Below are 18,721 nucleotides of genomic sequence, written 5' to 3'. Positions count from 1 at the left end.
AAAATGGCTCTCCAGTGGGAGAGAACGCAAGCAAGAAAAGGCATGTTTGCACGAAGTGCACAGGTGACACCAAAAAACTCGCCTTACCATTCAGATTTGAAGTAAAGCAGAAGGCATCGTAACGTTCCCGGTCTTTGTGCCGGTAGCCGTAGTTCCTCACTCCAACTGGGGTGTCTTTTCGTCCACATTCATCCCGGGCCTTGGAGATGGGATACTGGACAGAGCCATCTTCCAGCCACCCAGCGTTGCACCAATCCAGTCCGTCCAGCCAGGCTTCGTGCAGCTGGTCGTAGGAGGCCAGGATGCCGTCCTGCTCTAGGCAGGCCTTCTGTGCTTCATGGAAATTCAGCGAGTAGCGCCCCAAGCGAGGGTGGTAGGGGAAGATCACCCCTAAAAGAGAGGGAGGGGAAGCCCAGGAGTTCAGGTCAAAGGCCAACCTTAACCAGGCTTACCACACTTGGACTTCCAAGAGGACAAAACACAATGAAGAAGTTACCTAGCTGGATAATGAGATGTCTGTAAGAAAACAATCAGGTTTAGAGAGTACCAAGGACCCATCATTTCAACTATGAGCTACAAAGCCTGCTAGGCAAAAAACGGGGTGTGGGGTGGGGTCCAAATGGGGGGTGGGGGTCCGTTTTTGCTCCCAACAGGCTTCCCTGAAGCTTGCTAGGCAAAAAATGGGGGGGGGTTCTGAGAAAGATAGAAGGAAGGAGGGAGGGAGGGAGGGGGGAAGGGAAGGGAAGGGAAGGGAGGAAAGAAAGAAAGAAAGAAAGAAAGAAAGAAAGAAAGAAAGAAAGAAAGAAAGAAAGAAAGAAAGAAAGAAAGGGAGGAAGGGAGAGAAAACGGAGAGGGAGGAAGGACTACAAATGTGGCACTAGGCACAGCTTCAGAGGATAATCCAGGGCTGGAAGGGACCTGGTGATCATCTAGTCCAACCCTGCTCCAGCAGGACATTGTTAACGTTAATTTCTGTCTTTTGATCCCCCAGTTACATGACTACATAGTCAAAGGAACCCACCAAGCCACGCCCACCAAACCACGCCCACAGAACCGGTAGTAAAAAAAAATTAGATTTCACCACTGGACAAAACTAATGCCCTACAGAGGGATGCCCACGTGGAAATTGAGGGTTACACCAGTGGTGGGATCCTCCCGGTCTAACAACCAGTTCGGTGATGGCGCATGTGCGCAGTTTGAAGAAATCTTCACTTCCGGGTTTCTTCGGAGGAATAACACAGCTGATTTGCGTGGCAAACTGCTCTGCTGCGTAAATCAGCTGAGAAGATTAAGGTAGGAAAATAGGCGGGTGGCCCATTTGATTGTCGGGCGAACCCATTCGCTCCTGGCTGATCATCAGAGCTGCCAGTTCACCTGAACCAGTCTGAACCGGTAGAATCCCACCCCTGGGTTACACCATTTTAACCACTCTGGAAAATTTTAAAGGATGTCAATAGGATCTTGGATTTTAAGGGACCATAAGTCCTCAAATCCCAACTGTCATCATTGTCGTCATCTTCTTCATCATCGTCATCATCACCACCACCACCATCATTACAATTTGTATGTTGCCTGACTCCCAGTGCCCCTGGGCAACTGACAAATACAAGCCTTTAAAAAAATACAATAAAGAACAAAATAAAACATAGTAATGAGGAAGGAATGGAGGAAGGAATGGAGGAAGGAATGGAGGGAGGGAGGGAGAAAAGAAGGAAGGAAGGAAGGAAGGAAGGAAGGAAGGAAGGAAGGAAGGAAGGAAGGAAGGAAGGAAGGAAGGAAGGAAGGAAGGAACAATCCCATGTATGGAGATAACTTTGAACCAGGCCAGGAGCCATTGAAAGAGGGAAAAAAACAATGAGTCTATCCTGGGAAACTGGAGGGGATGAGAAAGAATCTCAAAATAACTCTGGCTTGATTCTCCTTGGTATAAAGGGGATAGAAATAAATGTTGTTAGGCTTTCAAGATGGTCTTATCAAGTTCAACAACAAACCCTTCCTTCCTTCCTTCCTTCCTCCTTCCTTCCTTCCTTCCTTCCTTTCCTTCCTCCCTCCCTCCCTCCCTCCTCCCTTCCCTTCCTTTCTCCTTCCCCTTCCCTTCCTTCCTTCCTCCCCTTCCTTCCTTCCTTCTGTAGAAAGTTAGCACCTGCCCTCCTAGAAGAATGAAATATTCTAGGAAATATTAAAAAGGCAGAATATTATACCTCCCTGGATTAAGAAAAGGAGATACATGCTCTTAGAAAGCAACCCCACCTTTGTTAATAGCCCCAGAAAGACTGGGCCAAGTTATCTACAACACAAAAGACCTTCACCCTCAGGACATAATAGGATTAGCCCTCTACCCAGCTCATCACATGGCACCTGAGAAGATTACATCACCCAGCAATATTCAACCAAGCCTAGGACTCTAGACAATCTACAAAGTTTTCCCTGCATGGCCCCATGGGAGTCTGACAACCAATCAGAGTACATTTCTTCCACAGGAACAGGAAGCTCCAAGGTGGAGCCCAGGAAAGGGCATAAATCTCTCTCCCTCTCTCACCCATGTGCTCTTTTTTCCCCAGGACCTCAAACCATGTGGTCCTGTCCACCATTGAATGAGCCAAGGTGGCGCAGTGGTTAGGGTGCAGTACTGCAGGCCACTTTAGCTGACTGTGATTTGCAGTTCAGCGGTTCAAATCTCACCGGCTCAAGGTCGACTCAGCCTTCCATCCTTCCGAGGTAGGTGAAATGAGGCCCCGGGCTGTGGGGGCAAGTTGCTGACTCAATTTGCTAAAAAAAATTGTAAACCGCTTAGAGAGGGCTGAAAGCTCTATGAAGCGGTATATAAGTCTAATTAATAAATAAATAATAAATAATAAATCTTTCCAAGCAGTCTCCATGTTTCCAGTGTCTTTCTTCCCACTTAGAACCGAACCCAGATGGACATTTCTTCCATCCCTCCCTCCCTTCCTTCTTTCCTTTGTATAAATCTAATTTTCACCAAGAAAGTTCCCTGTGCAGAATCCTTCATTGTATACATGCATCCTACATACATTAATCTACAAAACGAAACAGATGGGAAATGCTACAGTTGTGAGGATAGGCCGGGCCCACAACTGATGCCGAGAAGCAATGGAAACCTTCTGATGGGGGTCTTGAGCAATCCAACTAGACTCTGGGGAGCCAGATCTCAGAAACACCTGCATCCCTGGCAGAAGGTGAGAACTGGTGAGGGGGGGAGGGAATTAATTTGAGATTACAATACTAAATAGGCACCTTCCTTGGTAGATGTGCTTTCCTTAACTCAGGGGTCTCCAACCCTCCCCAGCTGTAACCCACTACTGGGCCTTGAGCCATTCAAAACAGGGCCACGGAAGTGGTGGGTGAGGACATGCACATCCGTGAGCAGCAAGATAAAATGCGGGCAAACTCACGTGCCCACCACTTGCACAGAATCATCCCCTCTACCCAGAGGTGGTATTCAGCCAGTTCTGACTGGTTCTGGTAAAATGGTAGCAGAAATTTTGAGTAGTTTGGAGAACTGGCAAATATCACCTCTGGCTGGCCCTGCCCCTATTTATTCTCTGCCTCTTGAGTCCCAGCTGGTCATCTGAGTCTTCTTCTGTTGCCCTGCACAGGAGAATGGAGCTGGAAAGCAAGTTAATGGGATGCAGAGGGAATGAGGATTTTACATGAGCCAAGGTGGCACAGTGGTTAAATGCAGCACTGCAGGCTACTGCTAGATCAGCAGTTCTGCGGTTCAAATCTCACCGGATCAGGGTTGACTCAGCCTTCCATCCTTCCGAGGTGGGTAAAATGAGGACCCAGATTGTTGGGGGCAATATGCTGACTCTCTGTAAACCGCTTAGAGAGGGCTGAAAGCCCTATGAAGCGGTATATAAGTCTACTGCTATTGCTATTGCTATTACAGTATCCTTTCCCCTGCCACGCCCACCAAGCCACACCCACCAAGCCACACCACGCCCACAGAACCGGTAGTACACAATTTTGAATCCCACCACTGCCTCTACCCCCTCCTGACCAGTCCGTAAAGCCAGAAAGATTGAGGAATTCTGCCTTAGCTGAACCATTCCACTCCCCCCCCAGCAAAATTAGTACTTCCAACAGAATTCTTTTTGATTGCATCAAGCCGCTTCTCTTCTCCATCATCCCACCCTAACTCAATCCCATCAGACTTCAGCTGAAGCCATATTTTCAGCGAAATGAGATATTGATTTAATGCAGCAGCAAAAGTCAGAGAAAGCGTTGGCGGGTGAAGGGATTCTCTAAGCACCTAAGATTCTCTCTGCAACGTTCCATAGGTCACGAAAGCCTCTAATAAAATTAGTCAGCAAAGGTGCTGCTAGACTCCAAAGGTTTCGCTGCCATAAACTTATGTCTGTGATGACGATGATGTTATCCATTCAGTCATGTCCGACTCTTGGTGATTCTATGGGGTCAGGTCTCTCCACACCTTCCAATCTTGCACTGCTGCTTTGATTTGTTCTATGCTCTGACTGGTGCCGGCTTTGATGGTGTCCAGTTAGGGTTCCTGTTTTCCAGCATGTCTTTGGGTGATTTTTGTTCTGGTAGGGTGCCAAGTTGGCTCCTTGTCCAGTTGCCTGGGCAACTTGTTCTGCACCATCTGGCCACGCCCACTTGGCATCCCCTACCTGGCCACACCCACATGGATGCATACACCTGGCCATGCCCACCCAGCCACCCCAAGTCAGCCACCTTGAGTCATCCATGCCGAGCCAGCTGCACCAGTGGTGTGATTCTAATTTTTTTTACTACCGGTTCTATGGGCGTGGCATGGAGTGGTGGGCGTGGCAGGGGAAGGATACTATAAACTCTCCATTCCCTCCCCATTCCAGGGGAAGGATACTGCAAAATCCCCATTCCCTCCCAATCAGCTGGGACTCGGGAGGCAGAGAATAGAAGGGGGCACGGCCAGCCAGAGGTGGTATTTACTGGTTCTCCGAACTACTCAAAATTTCCATTACCGGTTCTCCAGAACTGGTCAGAACCTGCTGAATGCTACCTCTGAGCTGCACCTAATCCTTTGCGTCGACCCTCCCATGCCATCTAGCAGTACTTGGATGGCCACACCCACCAAGTCACGCCCACCAGTCATGAGTCATCCCATTCTGTCCAGCCACCGTGTATTTTGGCGGCTTGGTTTCCCTTTACTGCTAACCCTTCCAAACATGATTGCTTTCTCTAGTGAATTCCCCCACATGAAATGGCCAAAATAGTGGGGAATGTGGTGGGCAGCAGGTAAGTGGATGCCAGCTAACAGGCGCTGCCATGATGGATCTGCAATGACAGGTGGTCTTTAATATTATATTTATAAACTGCTTAGAAGGTTTCACTATCATTTTTACTGCTTGCCCTTCCTCCTCACACTTAGAGCCTGGTGGTATGGATGCATTTCTCTTCACACAATCCTACAGTTTGTAGTGTACGTAAAGTTGCAAAACGATGGGATAAAGGAATATTCCTGAACTTTGTTTTATGATTTATCTCGTGGTTACTGGGAAATTGTAGGAATACATCAATGCGCAGTGCGTGTTATCTCAGCTTGCAGCGCTTGGATTCATTGAATTGGTTTACCCATAAAATGTCAATATTTCAGAATCTACAGCCTCACGCTACATAACTAAGCTCCATTTCATGCTGCATAAACTAAATTATTAATGTATCTTAAATAGAAAATTATCTTTAGATAGATTTTTACTCTCAAAGCATTTTATGAAAATAAATTTGATATAAAACAAAAAAAGTCTGATTTAAAATTTTAAAAATCTTATTTATTTATTTTTTTAAAAAAATCATCGGTTTTTATCCACCCTGCTTCTGGGTGATGTGTAAGAAAGCTATGTGGAGTTCTATGATGCCACTAGGAGATCAGCCCCACGCAAGGGAGATTTTAATGTTACTGTTAATCTTTGAAGCCCTAAATCAACTTACACTTTTACCATGTTCTAAAAGTGATTCGGAAGCCAACTTATCAATTACTCCAGACCAAGCTGTCTTGGGGCACAAGGATGGACATAAATGTTTTAGGCTCATGTTATAAAGAGAAAGGATACATTGCTATAGCATAGGTACATGGTGGCGAATCTATGCCACAGGTGGCGCATGGTGCCCTCTCGGTCACCCCAGCTCAGTTTCACTGCACATGCATAGACGCCTCCCACCGGCCAGATTTTTGGGTCTCTGCTGCACATGCAAGAGACACGTGCGCATGCGTGGGGGATGGTGGGGTTGCACAGGGTGCATGCATGGGGGGAGGGAGAGTGCGGGGGTGCAGTGCGCCCCCCACACCCCATTTTTTTGTCCCAGGAGTCTTCAGGGAGGCCTGCTAGGTCCAAAACGGGGCACAGAGGGGTGTTGCACACATGCAGACACTCCTATACGTCTAATTCTCAGGAGCAAAGGTAGCACTTGGCAGTAGATTTTTCTTTCTCTGCGCTGCTCCTTTGCTAGGGATATTGCCTTCATTTGGTTTTAGATGAGTTTTAAAGGTCATTTAAATTATGATGTCCAATCTATTATTACGGGAAATAATGAGCTGGCCCTTTTCTAAATTGGCCATTGATATCTGTTGTAAATTTTTGCTTAGACTGATTTAAGTTAGACATCGGCCGGTTGTTGCTTTTTTTATATTTTAAGGCTTGACAGTTGTTGGGTTTAAATATTCTTATTGCTGTCTTCCCACACTGATCTTTGTTGTGAAAGATGACACCGCAACTCTTAACTACGTATATATCAGTGAGCCAGTTCCTTTCTCCTTAGTAACCAATTGTTAAAGGTCAGCTATTCTTTACATAGCAATAGCAATAGCAATAGCAGTTAGACTTATATACCGCTTCATAGGGCTTTCAGCCCTCTCTAAGCGGTTTACGGAGTCAGCATATTGCCCCCAACAATCTGGGTCCTCATTTTACCCACCTCGGAAGGATGGAAGGCTGAGTCAACCCTGAGCCGGTGAGATTTGAACCGCTGAACTGCAGATAACAGTCAGCTGAAGTGGCCTGAAGTACTGCACTCTACCCACTGCGCCACCTCGGCATGAACGCTGTATATCAGGGGGGTCAAACTCAAGGCCTGTGGGGTGGATCCGGCCCGTGGGGTGCTTAAATCTGACCTGGAAATATGAAAGGACTGGCCCACGGTGCAGTGGTGTGTTCCGACCGGTACGCCCCAGTATGGGTGTACCGGTGCCTGCCTGGAGCACCAGGTACCGTTCTGGTATGGTGCTCCAGAGGGCCCGCCTGCCCGCACTCCTTACCAGTATTTCAAGTTTTTTGGGCTTCTGCACAGGCGCACAGAGCACATGGCGCCTGCATGATAGGCAGCTGGAGAGTCGCGGAGCATCGCGGAGCATTACAGGCAGTAAGTATGCATGTGCATACTGCGCGTGTTTATGTGGTGGACGCCCAGCCTCATTGCACCGTACCAGTTGCAACGGGATCTGGAACCCACCACTGCTACGGTGCCTCTGCCGGCCAAAAGGGACCACCGGCAGTGGTGGGATTCTACTGGTTCGGACCGGTTCAGGTGAACTGGTAGCTCTGACTGTCAGCTGGGAGCGAACTGGTTTGTTCTGACTTTGAAGTGGGCCCGCCTGCCTGCCCCTGTGCTATACTCACATATATTTACTTTTCCAAAACCCAGATGATCAGCTCGCAGAGTGGATTGTTTTCCTCACCAGCAGTAATGTGGAAGGTGAATTTTCTGTAAACTGCGCACATACACAGTTTTCCATAAACTGTGCATGCACAGCACAAAGCGCATGCTCAGAGAACTGGTTGTTAAACCATTAGGATTCCATGGGAGGGCCACATATTGGCCCTTATGGCCCATTTTCGGCCTCTACGACCTCCAGCAGCCCTCTGCCGGCCAGAAATGGGCTACACAAAGGCCTCGTGAGGCCTCTGCATGGCCGGTTTTTGGCTGGCAGAGTGCTGCAGGAGGCCTTGGAGGCCAAAAATTAGGTGTTTTGGCCAGCAGAGTGCTACAGAAGGCATCCGTCCTGTGTCTCCCCAGCTCCTCGCAGCCTCCCTCCCACTGCTGGCCTGCGGAGGAGAATTACAATACTGATCCAACTTTGAAGAAATCCAGTTTGACACCCTGTTGTATGCCGATATCTTCTAATGGATTTTTCTTCCACCTGCCTGGATTCATGCTGGAAACTCATTTTGTACCCTTGCAATGTCTACCAATCATCCTCACTCAATGGTGAAATTCATTTTTTTTTACTACCGGTTCTATGGGCATGGCTTGGTGGATGTGGCAGGGAAAGGATACTGCAAAATCCCCATTTCCTCCAGATCAGCTGGGTCTTGGGAGGTAGCGAAAAGACAGGGGTAGGGCCAGCCCGAGGTGGTATTTGCCGGTTCTCCGAACTACTCAAAATTTCCGTTACCGGTTCTCTAGAATCTGTCAGAACCTGCTGAATTTCACCCCTCTCCTCACTTAACAACTGGTCATTTAGTGACCGATTAACGTTACAACAGATTCCCCCAAAGCTACATATGACCTGGTTCCAGAGTTCCGATGGCTTCACACATCCCCTTGGCCATATGACCACATTTCTTTGGGGTAAAAAAAAAATACACACAGGAATAAATGGATTCGCTTCATCACCGTGGTGGTCACTTAACAACTGTCACAAATAAAATCAGGTTCAGTCACATGGGTGAATTGCCTAGAATTGCCATTGTATATCATGAGACGAATGTCACGATGTACAATGGCAATTCTAGGCTCTGTTATTGGTATAAGGCAAGAACTACTTGTAATACCTGGTCTTTGGGAAAGAACAATTGCAACTGCCTTCATTATGATCTCACTCTTGGTGAAGAATATCCTGATTCTTTTTAATATCCTGATTTTCTTACGAATTGGTTTCATTGTGCAACTCTGAGTTTTATCCCTTTCTTCCTCCACCCTTTCACCCCGTTGCACATTCATATTTTCATGTGTCTCTGCCATATTGATCTAATTCTCACCTCACATCTCTGATTGACTTAAAGTTATGTTTTCAATTATCTGGTTCCTGGCGCGCTGAGGACCCTCGGTTTCCAGAGAAAAATAACCAAAGGAACACTGCACACTGTTACATTAACCCAACATCTTCAATTGACTTGGTGCTCAAACCTTTGGATTCCCAGGCAGAATAGCCAAAAGGAAATGGTTAGTTCCACGATATCTGGGCTTCAAAATCCAGGCGTCTATTGCAGTGTTTTTCAACCTTGGCGACTTTAAGTCCTGTGGACTTCAACTCCCAGAATCCCCCAGCCAGCGAGAGCTGGCTGGGGGATTCTGGGAGTTGAAGTCCACAGGACTTAAAGTCGCCAAGGTTGAAAAACACTGGTCTATTGGATCTGGTGGCCAAAAGATTTTCTACATCCACTTGCTGCAGTGGTGGGATTCAAATAATTTAACAACCGGTTCTCTGCCCTAATGACCAGCTGGGTGGGCGTGGCTTGGTGATCATGTGACTGGGTGGGTGTGGCCAACTCAGCATCACTCACTTCGATGGGCGCTTCGCCTTAGCTGTTACAATGCAATAAGGGTTAACTGGAGAGGCAGTTTCTGTAAGCAGGGCAATAAAGATTAGGCTAGAAACAACACCAGAATGTTTCCTTCCTGCCTTCCTTACAGGATTAGCCCTGTAAAGTGGGGAAAAAAACAAAATGAGATTTCTTCCAACAACCGGTTCTCCAAAGTGCTTAGAAAGTTAACAACCAGTTCTCCCGAATAGGTGCAAACCGGCTGAATCCCACCACTGATCCAGATATTTGCGGCCAAGATGTGGGCGCTCCAAAGGTTGTATAGGTAGTCCTCGACTTACAACCACAATTAAGCCCAAAATTTCTATTGCTAAGTGAGACAGTTGTTAAGGTGAGTTTTGCCCCATTTTATGACCTTTCTTGCCACAGTTGTTAGGTGAATAGCAACTGATTTTGCTTAACAACTATGTGATTCATTTAACAACTGTGATTTGCTTAATGACCACGGCAAAAATGGTAGTACGATCAGGCACAACCCTATTTAAAACTGCTTCACTTAGCAATAGTTAAGATTGTGGTCATAAGTCCAGGATTATCTATATTAATAGGAAGAACACCCCCCCCCCCGCAAATGTTCTAGGATAGGGGTCTCCAACCTTGGCAACTTTTAAGACTTGTGGACTTCAACTCCCAGAATTCCTTTCCTGGCTGAGGTTGGAGACCCCTGGCCTAGACAAGGCTGCTGGATGGGAGAATGCAAGATTGCTAACTATTGTGGCAAGCAAGGTTGTAAAACGGGGTAAAACTCATTTAACAACTGTCTTTCTTAGCAACAGAAATGTTGGGCTGAGTTGTGGTCATAAGTTGAGGACTACCTGCAAATCTACTCTTGATTCCGCAGGTCGTTTCTCTGGGAGATGATGACCTCCCCGATACCCATCACCCAATCCACCTGCACCAACCTTCCAGGTCCAATTTCACCATCCCAGCATCGTCTTCTAGCTCGTTGGTCACCTCACACTCGTAGCGCCCGTAATCCTGAAGAGTGACATTCCGGATGATGAGGGAGGCGTCACTGGATCCGTCCTCCTGCAGGGTGGTTCGACCCCGGAAGTTCCCAAAGGCTCTGCGCTCCTTCCCCATGGCTACAAAGACATCCTCAAAGGACATGGGCTCCACCATCTTGGTCCACTTCAAGCGGATCTCATCGGGGTCGTGGGCCGATACATCGTAGTGGAAGCGGCAAGGCAAGATGATGGTGCCCCCACGGTGGGTGACCACTTTCCCAGGTGCTGTCTGAACCACAACGGCACCGCTGTCGTCCTCTGCAAAGAAGAACAGGGACCTTGAACATCATTTCAAATCTAGAACGGGACATAGCAATAGCATTTAGACTGCTACACCGCTTCACAGTGCTTTACAGCCCTTTCTAAGCGGGTGTTCTGACCGAGGCTTCCCAAGAGCATGAAGCAAACTCCTTGTCCCCACAAAAAAACCTTGTATTAATTGACTGTGAATTCTGCTCATTCACATCCATCAGAGTTTTTCAAGGGAGGATTTACAGTCACAGACCTTATCTGGCTTGGAGAGATGACAGGCCGATATCTGCAAAACCTGGCAAGGAGCCTCGGAGACTCACGAACCAATTAAGTGAATCATTTGTCTCCTGCAAACTCCACTCCCCTTTTGCTCCTCTTTTCTTTCCTCTGGGAGGGGCCATTCATCGTCCACCTGTGGATACTCCCAAGTCGACCCCTGTTCTTCAGCTATTCCCTTAATCTGGCAACTCTGCACATGTGCACACTGGGAAGAGGCTCCAGCTGTTCATCTGCCTCACTGATGTCTGATTCTGAAGGCAGCTGATAACTGGCATACGGCTCTGGCCCCCTCTCTGCCTCCGACACAGAGCCCTCATCTGAGCCTTCCCCAGACTCCAGGACTGGCCCATGTTCCTCCCCAACCTCCTCACTCTCTGAATCTACTGCCAGCTCCACTGGCTGCTGGCAGCCACAACAGCAGTTTACAGAGTCAGCCTCTTGCCCCCAACAATTTGGGTCCTCATTTTACCCACCTGGGAAGGATGGAAGGCTGAGTCAACCTTGAGCCTGGTGAGATTTGAACTGCCAAATTGCAGGCAGCCGACAGGCAGCAGAAGTAGCCTGCAGTACTGCACTCTAACTACTGCACCACCATGGCTCTCAGTCTGAGTTTGGGAAGTCTGAGTTTGGGAAGTCAAGTGGTGCAGAATGATGTAGAAGCAGCCCTTGATTTATGACCACCATTTCTGTTGCTCAATGAGAAAGTTGTTAAGTGAGCTTGGCTTCATTTTACGACCTCTCTTCCCACAGTGGTTAAGGGAATCACTGCAGTTGTTAAGTTAGTAACACAGTTGTTAAGGGACTCGGATTTCCCCATTGAGTTTGCTTATCAGAAAGCCGCCAAATGGGCTCACTTAACCCCGGGATGCTGTAACCATCATAAATACATGCTGGTTGCCAAGCGTTCAAATTTAGATACGTGTCTGTGACAGTGGTGCAATGATCGAAAGAGTGAACAACAAAGTAAGACACTTTTTGTAACTTGAAATAGTCATTATCATTTTCTTGTAATGACTCCATAATCCTTTGCAGGGTGGAGTCTGGGCAAATGAATGGAGCTGAGTGTTTACTGGCCGGATGCCCTTCCTGTCACCAATGCGGAGTTTTTTTCACCAGATATATTCTTATTGTGTCCAGAGAGAGAAATGTCTGCCTCTACCTAGGCCTGAACTCACAGCCTCCTGATTGTGAGGCAAGAGCTCCACCTCTAGGCTACCACACCACTCTTCAAACAATCATTAAATGAAGGGTTAGGTTCCTACCTGTTCGGCCCGGTTCGGCCGAGTAGGTAGTAACTCGACCTGCCATGCCCCCAAACTGGTTCTCTTGTCTTTTTGCTTCTGCGCATGCACAGAAGCATTTTTAGTACTGCGCACGCATGCGTAGCGTGCTTCAAGTGCACGCAAAGAGCGCCCCTGACCGAACTGGCTGTAGCAGAAGCTGGAACCCACCCCTGGACTACCTGTATCTGGGACAGTGGTGGGTTGCGGCTGCCGTTACAACCGGTATGCTGCAATGGGAACCGGGCATGCACCATGGGCACGTGCGCTGCGCACGCATATGCACCCATTGCCTGCAACGCTCCAGTTGCTCGGCGGAGCATCGCGCAGGCACCAAATGCGGCACGCACGTGCGCAGATGGCCTGTTTCCTTCAAATATGGGTAAGGAACGAGGATGGGGGGGCGGGCCCTCCAAAGCACCATTCTGGTATGGTGGCTGCTGCTTCATGTAAACCTAAAAGCGGATAAGTTAGTAAAACAATTCCATGAGAAGTTTCCCGATAAGCCAAAGGGGTTAATTTTGTTATGTTAACTTTTATGTTATTCTCTTTTCAGGAAACGTTTTTCTTCTGAGGAGAGGCCGCCTGTCAGGCCTGCAGTCATATTCCTTTTAGGATCTTTGGCCTGCCACACTCTCTCTCTTTCTTTACTATGCTATTTCATTAGTGGGGAATTGGGAAGGGGAATAGTAAGGAGCAGAATGTGTTGTTGTCAAAATAAGACATTCCTCTCTAGAAGCCCAAGGTCATTCTTTGTCTCCGCACCTCTGCACCTGACTGGAACTAGATGAGTGGAAATGCCAGTGTGGCAGAGGAAGATTGGACCATGTGATGGACTTGTGGGTGTGGGGCCAAGATCATGAACTTTCAACTGGGTTGGAACCCCAAGAAGCTTTCAGATTCGGGTTTTCCACAAATGTACCAACATGTCTCTCTTATTAAATTGGAACTTTGAGGAAACCTCTGCCTTGGACTCTGATTTAATTCCGGATGATATTTGGAACACTGACACTTCCGGCAGGCACCAGTACACGCGTACCAGGGCGTACCTCCTACAACCCACCACTGATCTGGGATTGGACAGCATATGAACGGCAATGAATAGTGAAGCTGATCAGATTCCCACCCAGATCAGGGTTGAAGATGTGATTTCTCACGTACCAGACACATGTACCACTTTCTTCCGGTCTTTCTGGGCCAACGCAGGCTGCTGGGAAAGCATCAGGAGGTGGAGAAGACAAGAGAGCAAGCATCGTCCCAGGAACATCTAGCAGGGAGACAAGAAGAGAGTAAATAGAACACCACGGGCAGGCAGAAAGAGAAGCCGTATCACAGGCGTGTATGTCCATGTACCACAGGTTTATATTCTGTATTATGACCAGTTAAAATGAAAGGATCTAATAGCCTTGGGCTTATTTAAAAAAAAAAAAATCTAAACTGGGTTTATTTTGGTTACTACTTGAATGAAAGATGAAAGCTATAGGCTTAACCTATGATTAACCTATGGCATGCGTCCCACAGATGGCACACAGAGCCATATTTCCTGGCACGCGAGCTATCAGCTCTGGCATACGCACACTCGCCAGCTGATTTTTGAGGTTCACCAACAAATGCACGATAGACATATGCGTGCCGACAAAACCATGACGGACAAATGAGCGCCGACAAAATCGCTAATTGATTTTCGACAATAGCGCGCCGACAAATGCGCGGTGACAAAATCGCATCATCAACAACCCTAACCCTAGCCCTAGCCCTAGCCCTAACCCTAACCCTACCCCAAACCTAACCCTAACCCTTTATTGTGCTTGTCATTGCGCTTTTGTCGTTGCGATTTTATCATGACGAATTTATGGGCGCGATTTTGACGTCGCGTTTTAATCGGTGATATTTTGTCGGTGCGCATATGTCTATCGCGCATTTGTCGGGTCATGGATTTTTGGTCTTTTGGAGGGCCAGGGGAGGCCGTATTCACCCTCTCCAGGCTTCAGGAAAGCTTCCGGAACCTGGGGAAGGTGAAAAACAGGCCCAATGGGCCAAGGGGAAGTTAGGAAATGATCTGTTTCTGGCTCCCGGAAGGCCTTTGGGGGACTGGGGGAGGCCATTTTTGCCCTCCCCAGGCTTCAGGAAAGCCTCCAGCGTCTGGGGAGGGCAACCCCCCCCCCCGGTGTATGTGGGATTTGTGTGCACATGCATGCGCAGGGGGTGGTGCGCATTGAATTGTGGGTGTGGGCACAATCGTGAAATAGCGCGCGCACACATAATTTTGACACGCCTTTACAAAAAGGTTCCCCATCACTGCTCTAGGCTAAACAGGGACATCTAAAGAAAAATGTCATAGAAATCAACAAGCAGCCACTTCCTACTGTTGCTGAGAAAATGGCATGGATGTGCACCACCAAGAATTGGTTCAGGAATTGGAATAGAGGTTGGCGCCTTCTACCATTATAGAGGGCTGAAATCCACAGGATTATCCACATGACATTTGATTCACCAGCAGTGCTGTTTTGGTCAACTACAACCCCCTGCTCAAGTAGGGGACCCTATACCCGCGATGATGAACCTATGGCATGCCTGCCCCAAGTGTCACGCGGAGCCATGTTACCTGGCACGTCACCCATTCCTCTTCCGGGTTTTTGGCGTGCATGCACACACGATGATCAGCTGGCCCTTGTGGGTGTGGCAGTGCCAGAAACTGGAAGAGCTGGTCTTCCATTTTCTGGCGTGATCATGCGTGCTGGCCAGCTGATCATCAAGTGCGCATGCGTGGCAGTAACCGGAAGACTTATGCTCTGGAAACCAGAAGTTCATTTTCCAGCCTGTGCATGCCCTCTGGGCAGCTCTTCTTCTGGGTTGTGGCCCAGACGAGTGCGCACGCTCTCTTTTCAACACTTGGTGCCGAAAAGGTTCACAATCACTGCCCCTAGACCATTTCAGACAAATGGTTCTCCAACCATGTCTTAAAAGCTCCGATTGATGGAGCACCCACAACTTCTGGAGGCAAGCCGTTCCACTGATTAACTGGCAGAAATCCCTTCCCTATTTCAGTTACGTTTTAAAATAAAGAAGTCCATTCCTTAGAATAAAAGTTGTTGCGAGGGTGCTAAAGAATTGAATGGAATGTTGTCCTCCAAAATATCAGGCTCCATTTTCAAAAATTTTATTAGTTCATCAGAATACAAAATATGAATAACAGAATAACGGAGTTGGAAGGGACCTTCAGGAGCTTCTAGTCCAATGGTGGGTTGCAGGATATACGCCCCAGTACGGGTGTACCAATGCCTGCCGGGAACCCCGGGTACCATTCCATCGAATGGGAATTTTGCAAAATCATTCCCCTGCCACGCACACAAAGCCACGCCCACAGAAGCGGTAGTAAAAAAAAAATGAATTTCACCACTGCTGGAGTCTATATGTTTTATTCCTAGTGGTAGTTCTCTCAATCTGGGAGAGTTGAGTATTTATTTATTCGTTTATTCGGCTTAGCTCAAGGATTGGCAACTATGAACTCCTTTACAACCTGCTAATTTCAATTCCCAGACCGCCTGAGCCAGGAATTCTGGGGTTGAAGTTCACAGGTCATAAAGGGGCCATAGTTGCCCATTCCTGTCTTAGATAGTGCCCTGCTCGAATCAATTCTGTCACCAAAGTTGGTACACAGATGACTTACTGTCTGGAAAAAAAATACTGTGGGGTAAGATACCTCCAGCACCCGTCGTGGTGTGCGTTCTGTTAAGATACAGCCTGTTGTGCCTTAAAATGGCTTCTACTGTACTGTTGTAAAATGGCTTGTATTGTACAGCGCAGTGGAGTTGCCACGGTAACGCTTCACAGTATTCCACAAGGAGGCTCCCTCTGGTAAGGGGGAAAATCCAACACTAGAAATTACGTTTGGTCCAGACATTTTCCCCCTATAAATAAATACCCAGGCAACAACACCGGGTTATCAACTAGTTTAACGATAAAGAAGATGGCGAATTGCCATAGCAACAAACACATTGTGCGACATAACAAAGGAGTCTCATCACCCTAGCCTGGGAGAAGAGCTTTAAGATTCTCTCCAGAAGAAAATTGTAGAGCTGGTGAAATCTTGCTTGTTGGTAGCCGGGGGGCAGCCCTGACAGTACCAATGAACGCTGAAGACAAGAGATTGACAGCACGACCATCAGTCAATTGCGAAAGGCAGCTTTACTTGGAACAGCTTACTTCCTGCAATGATACTTTTAATTAACATTTTCACTTATCCTGTTAGCATTTCATTACTTTAGGAGCCACGGTGAATTTTCCAGGTGCCTGGTGTCTGTTAATCTTTCCAGTGAGGCCTGTTAATCTTTCCACTAAATTGACACAGTTTGTGTAGCAGGGGTGGGTTCCGGCTTGTTTTACTGCCGGTTCGCTCAGGCGCGTGCTTCAGGGAGGAAACACGCTACGCGCGCATGCACAGAAGTGGAAAAGAAGATGGTGCCGCCTATGGCGCCGGCGATAGAACTGGTTTTGGTGCGTGTCGGCCAAACCGGTAAGAATCCACCTCTATTGTGTAGGAAGTTAGCACCCACCCCTCTCCTAGAAAAACTGAAATATCCTAGGAAATGTTAAAATTGCAGAATATTATATTTCCCTGGATGAGAAAAGGAGAAACGTGTTTTTAAACATACATTGTGTGCTATTGTACTGTACAAGGTGAGACTTCAGATTAGAGGCAAGGAGCTACTGTATACAATGCAATACAATAGCAGAGTTGGAAGGGACCTTGGAGGTCTTCTAGTCCAACCCCCTGCCTAGGCAGGAAACCCTACACCATTTCAGACAGATGGCTATCCAACATCTTCTTGGATAGGTGGCGCAGTGGTTAAATGCAGCACTGCAGGCTACTGCTAGATCAGCAGGTCAGCGGTTCAAATCTCACCGGCTCAGGGTTGACTCAGCCTTCCATCCTTCCGAGGTGGGTAAAATGAGGACCCAGATTGTTGGGGGAAATATGCTGACTCTCTGTAAACCGCTTAGAGAGGCCTGAAAGGCCTATGAAGCGGTATATAAGTCTACTGCTATTGCTATTGCTATTGCTTCTTAAAGACTTCCAGTGTTGGGGCATTCACAACTTCTGGAGGCAATTTGTTCCACTGATTAATTGTTCTCACTGTCAGGAAATTTCTCCTCAGTTCTAAGTTGCTTCTCTCTGATTAGTTTCCACTAATCAAGGGGGGGGGCGCAAAATTGAGCAAAAAAACAGCCCATTTTTCACTTGTTTTTGCCCTCCCCAGCCCCCAAGAGCACTTTGCAAGACTCCTAAAAGCTATGCATGGCCATTTTGGTGAAGGGGGTGGGGTTTCAGGAGGCAAAAAATGCTGTATTCAGTGTATAAGACGCACCCAGATTTTCAGCCTCTTTTTTGAGGGGAAAAAGGTGCGTCTTATACTCCAAAAAATACGATCAATCATCTTCACATCCACATGGTTGATGGATGGGCTGTTGTCAAAAGGATCCAGATGAAAGCCACAATTGTGCCACCAAAATCCACCTTTTTACATGTATCAGCATGTGCAAAAAGGGGGGGGGGTTGACTGCATTGTCATGGCTACCAAATTGACCTTTTTTAATCAAAACAGTCCTTTGTTCAAACCATAAGGACTAGAAACCTATTTTCTTTCATTTATTTCTTGGCTGCAACATGCTGACTGTAAACCACTTAGAGAGGGCACTGGAAAAGTACAGTGAAGCGGTATATAAGTCTAAGTGCTATTGCTATTTAACCTTGAGGGACTCTCCCACCCCACCCTACCCCACCCTACCCCACCATATTCCATATCTCTATTCATTAGAAATTTGGGAGAAGACTCTATATTACATTAAATGTTATTTTATGTTATGATGTTATGCTATGTTATGCTATGCTATGCTATCCTATATTATATTTGTTATGATATATTACTATGTTATATTGTTATGTTTTGTTATGTTATGTTATGTTTTGTTATGCTATGCTATGCTATGCTATGCTATATTATTTTATATTATATTTGGTATATAATGTTATATTGCTATGTTATATTCAGAGGTGAATTGCTAATTTGTTTATTACTACTGCATGCACAGAAGCGTCCGGACAGGTAGGCAGAGCCTCCTGTCACCATTACTACCAGTTCGCCCAATCTGGGCTGAACCAGCAGTAACCAACCTCTGGTTATAATGTTATATTATGTTGTTTTGTGTTGTGTTGTGTTGTGTTGTGTTGTGTTGTGTTGTGTTATGTGATGTGATGCGATGCGATGCGATGCGATGCGATGCGATGCGATGCGATGCGATGCGATGGGATGGGATGGGATGGGATGGGATAGGATAG

At 47.1% G+C, this 18,721-nt stretch overlaps 1 protein-coding gene across 1 annotated transcript in view; it reads right to left on the bottom strand.

Moving 5' to 3' along the window:
- Nucleotides 1-13,612, bottom strand: part of HAPLN4 (hyaluronan and proteoglycan link protein 4) — a 23,524-nt gene extending 9,912 nt beyond the window's left edge. Inside the window, exons 1-3 of the mRNA XM_087704948.1 lie at nucleotides 13,543-13,612; nucleotides 10,466-10,828; nucleotides 88-390 (exon numbers count right to left, since the gene is read on the bottom strand). Coding sequence (XP_087561074.1) covers nucleotides 88-390; nucleotides 10,466-10,828; nucleotides 13,543-13,603 — 727 coding nt within the window. The 5' untranslated portion in view covers nucleotides 13,604-13,612. The remainder of the gene's footprint in view (nucleotides 1-87; nucleotides 391-10,465; nucleotides 10,829-13,542) is intronic.
- Between the last annotated feature and the right edge of the window lie 5,109 nt (nucleotides 13,613-18,721).

Source organism: Thamnophis sirtalis, unplaced genomic scaffold (assembly GCF_051295495.1).
Source record: "Thamnophis sirtalis isolate CommonGarterSnake01/CBP01778 unplaced genomic scaffold, rThaSir2_p1.2 scaffold_1, whole genome shotgun sequence".
NCBI classification, from domain to species: Eukaryota; Metazoa; Chordata; class Lepidosauria; order Squamata; family Natricidae; genus Thamnophis; species Thamnophis sirtalis.
This window is presented reverse-complemented; position numbering and strand designations above follow the sequence as displayed.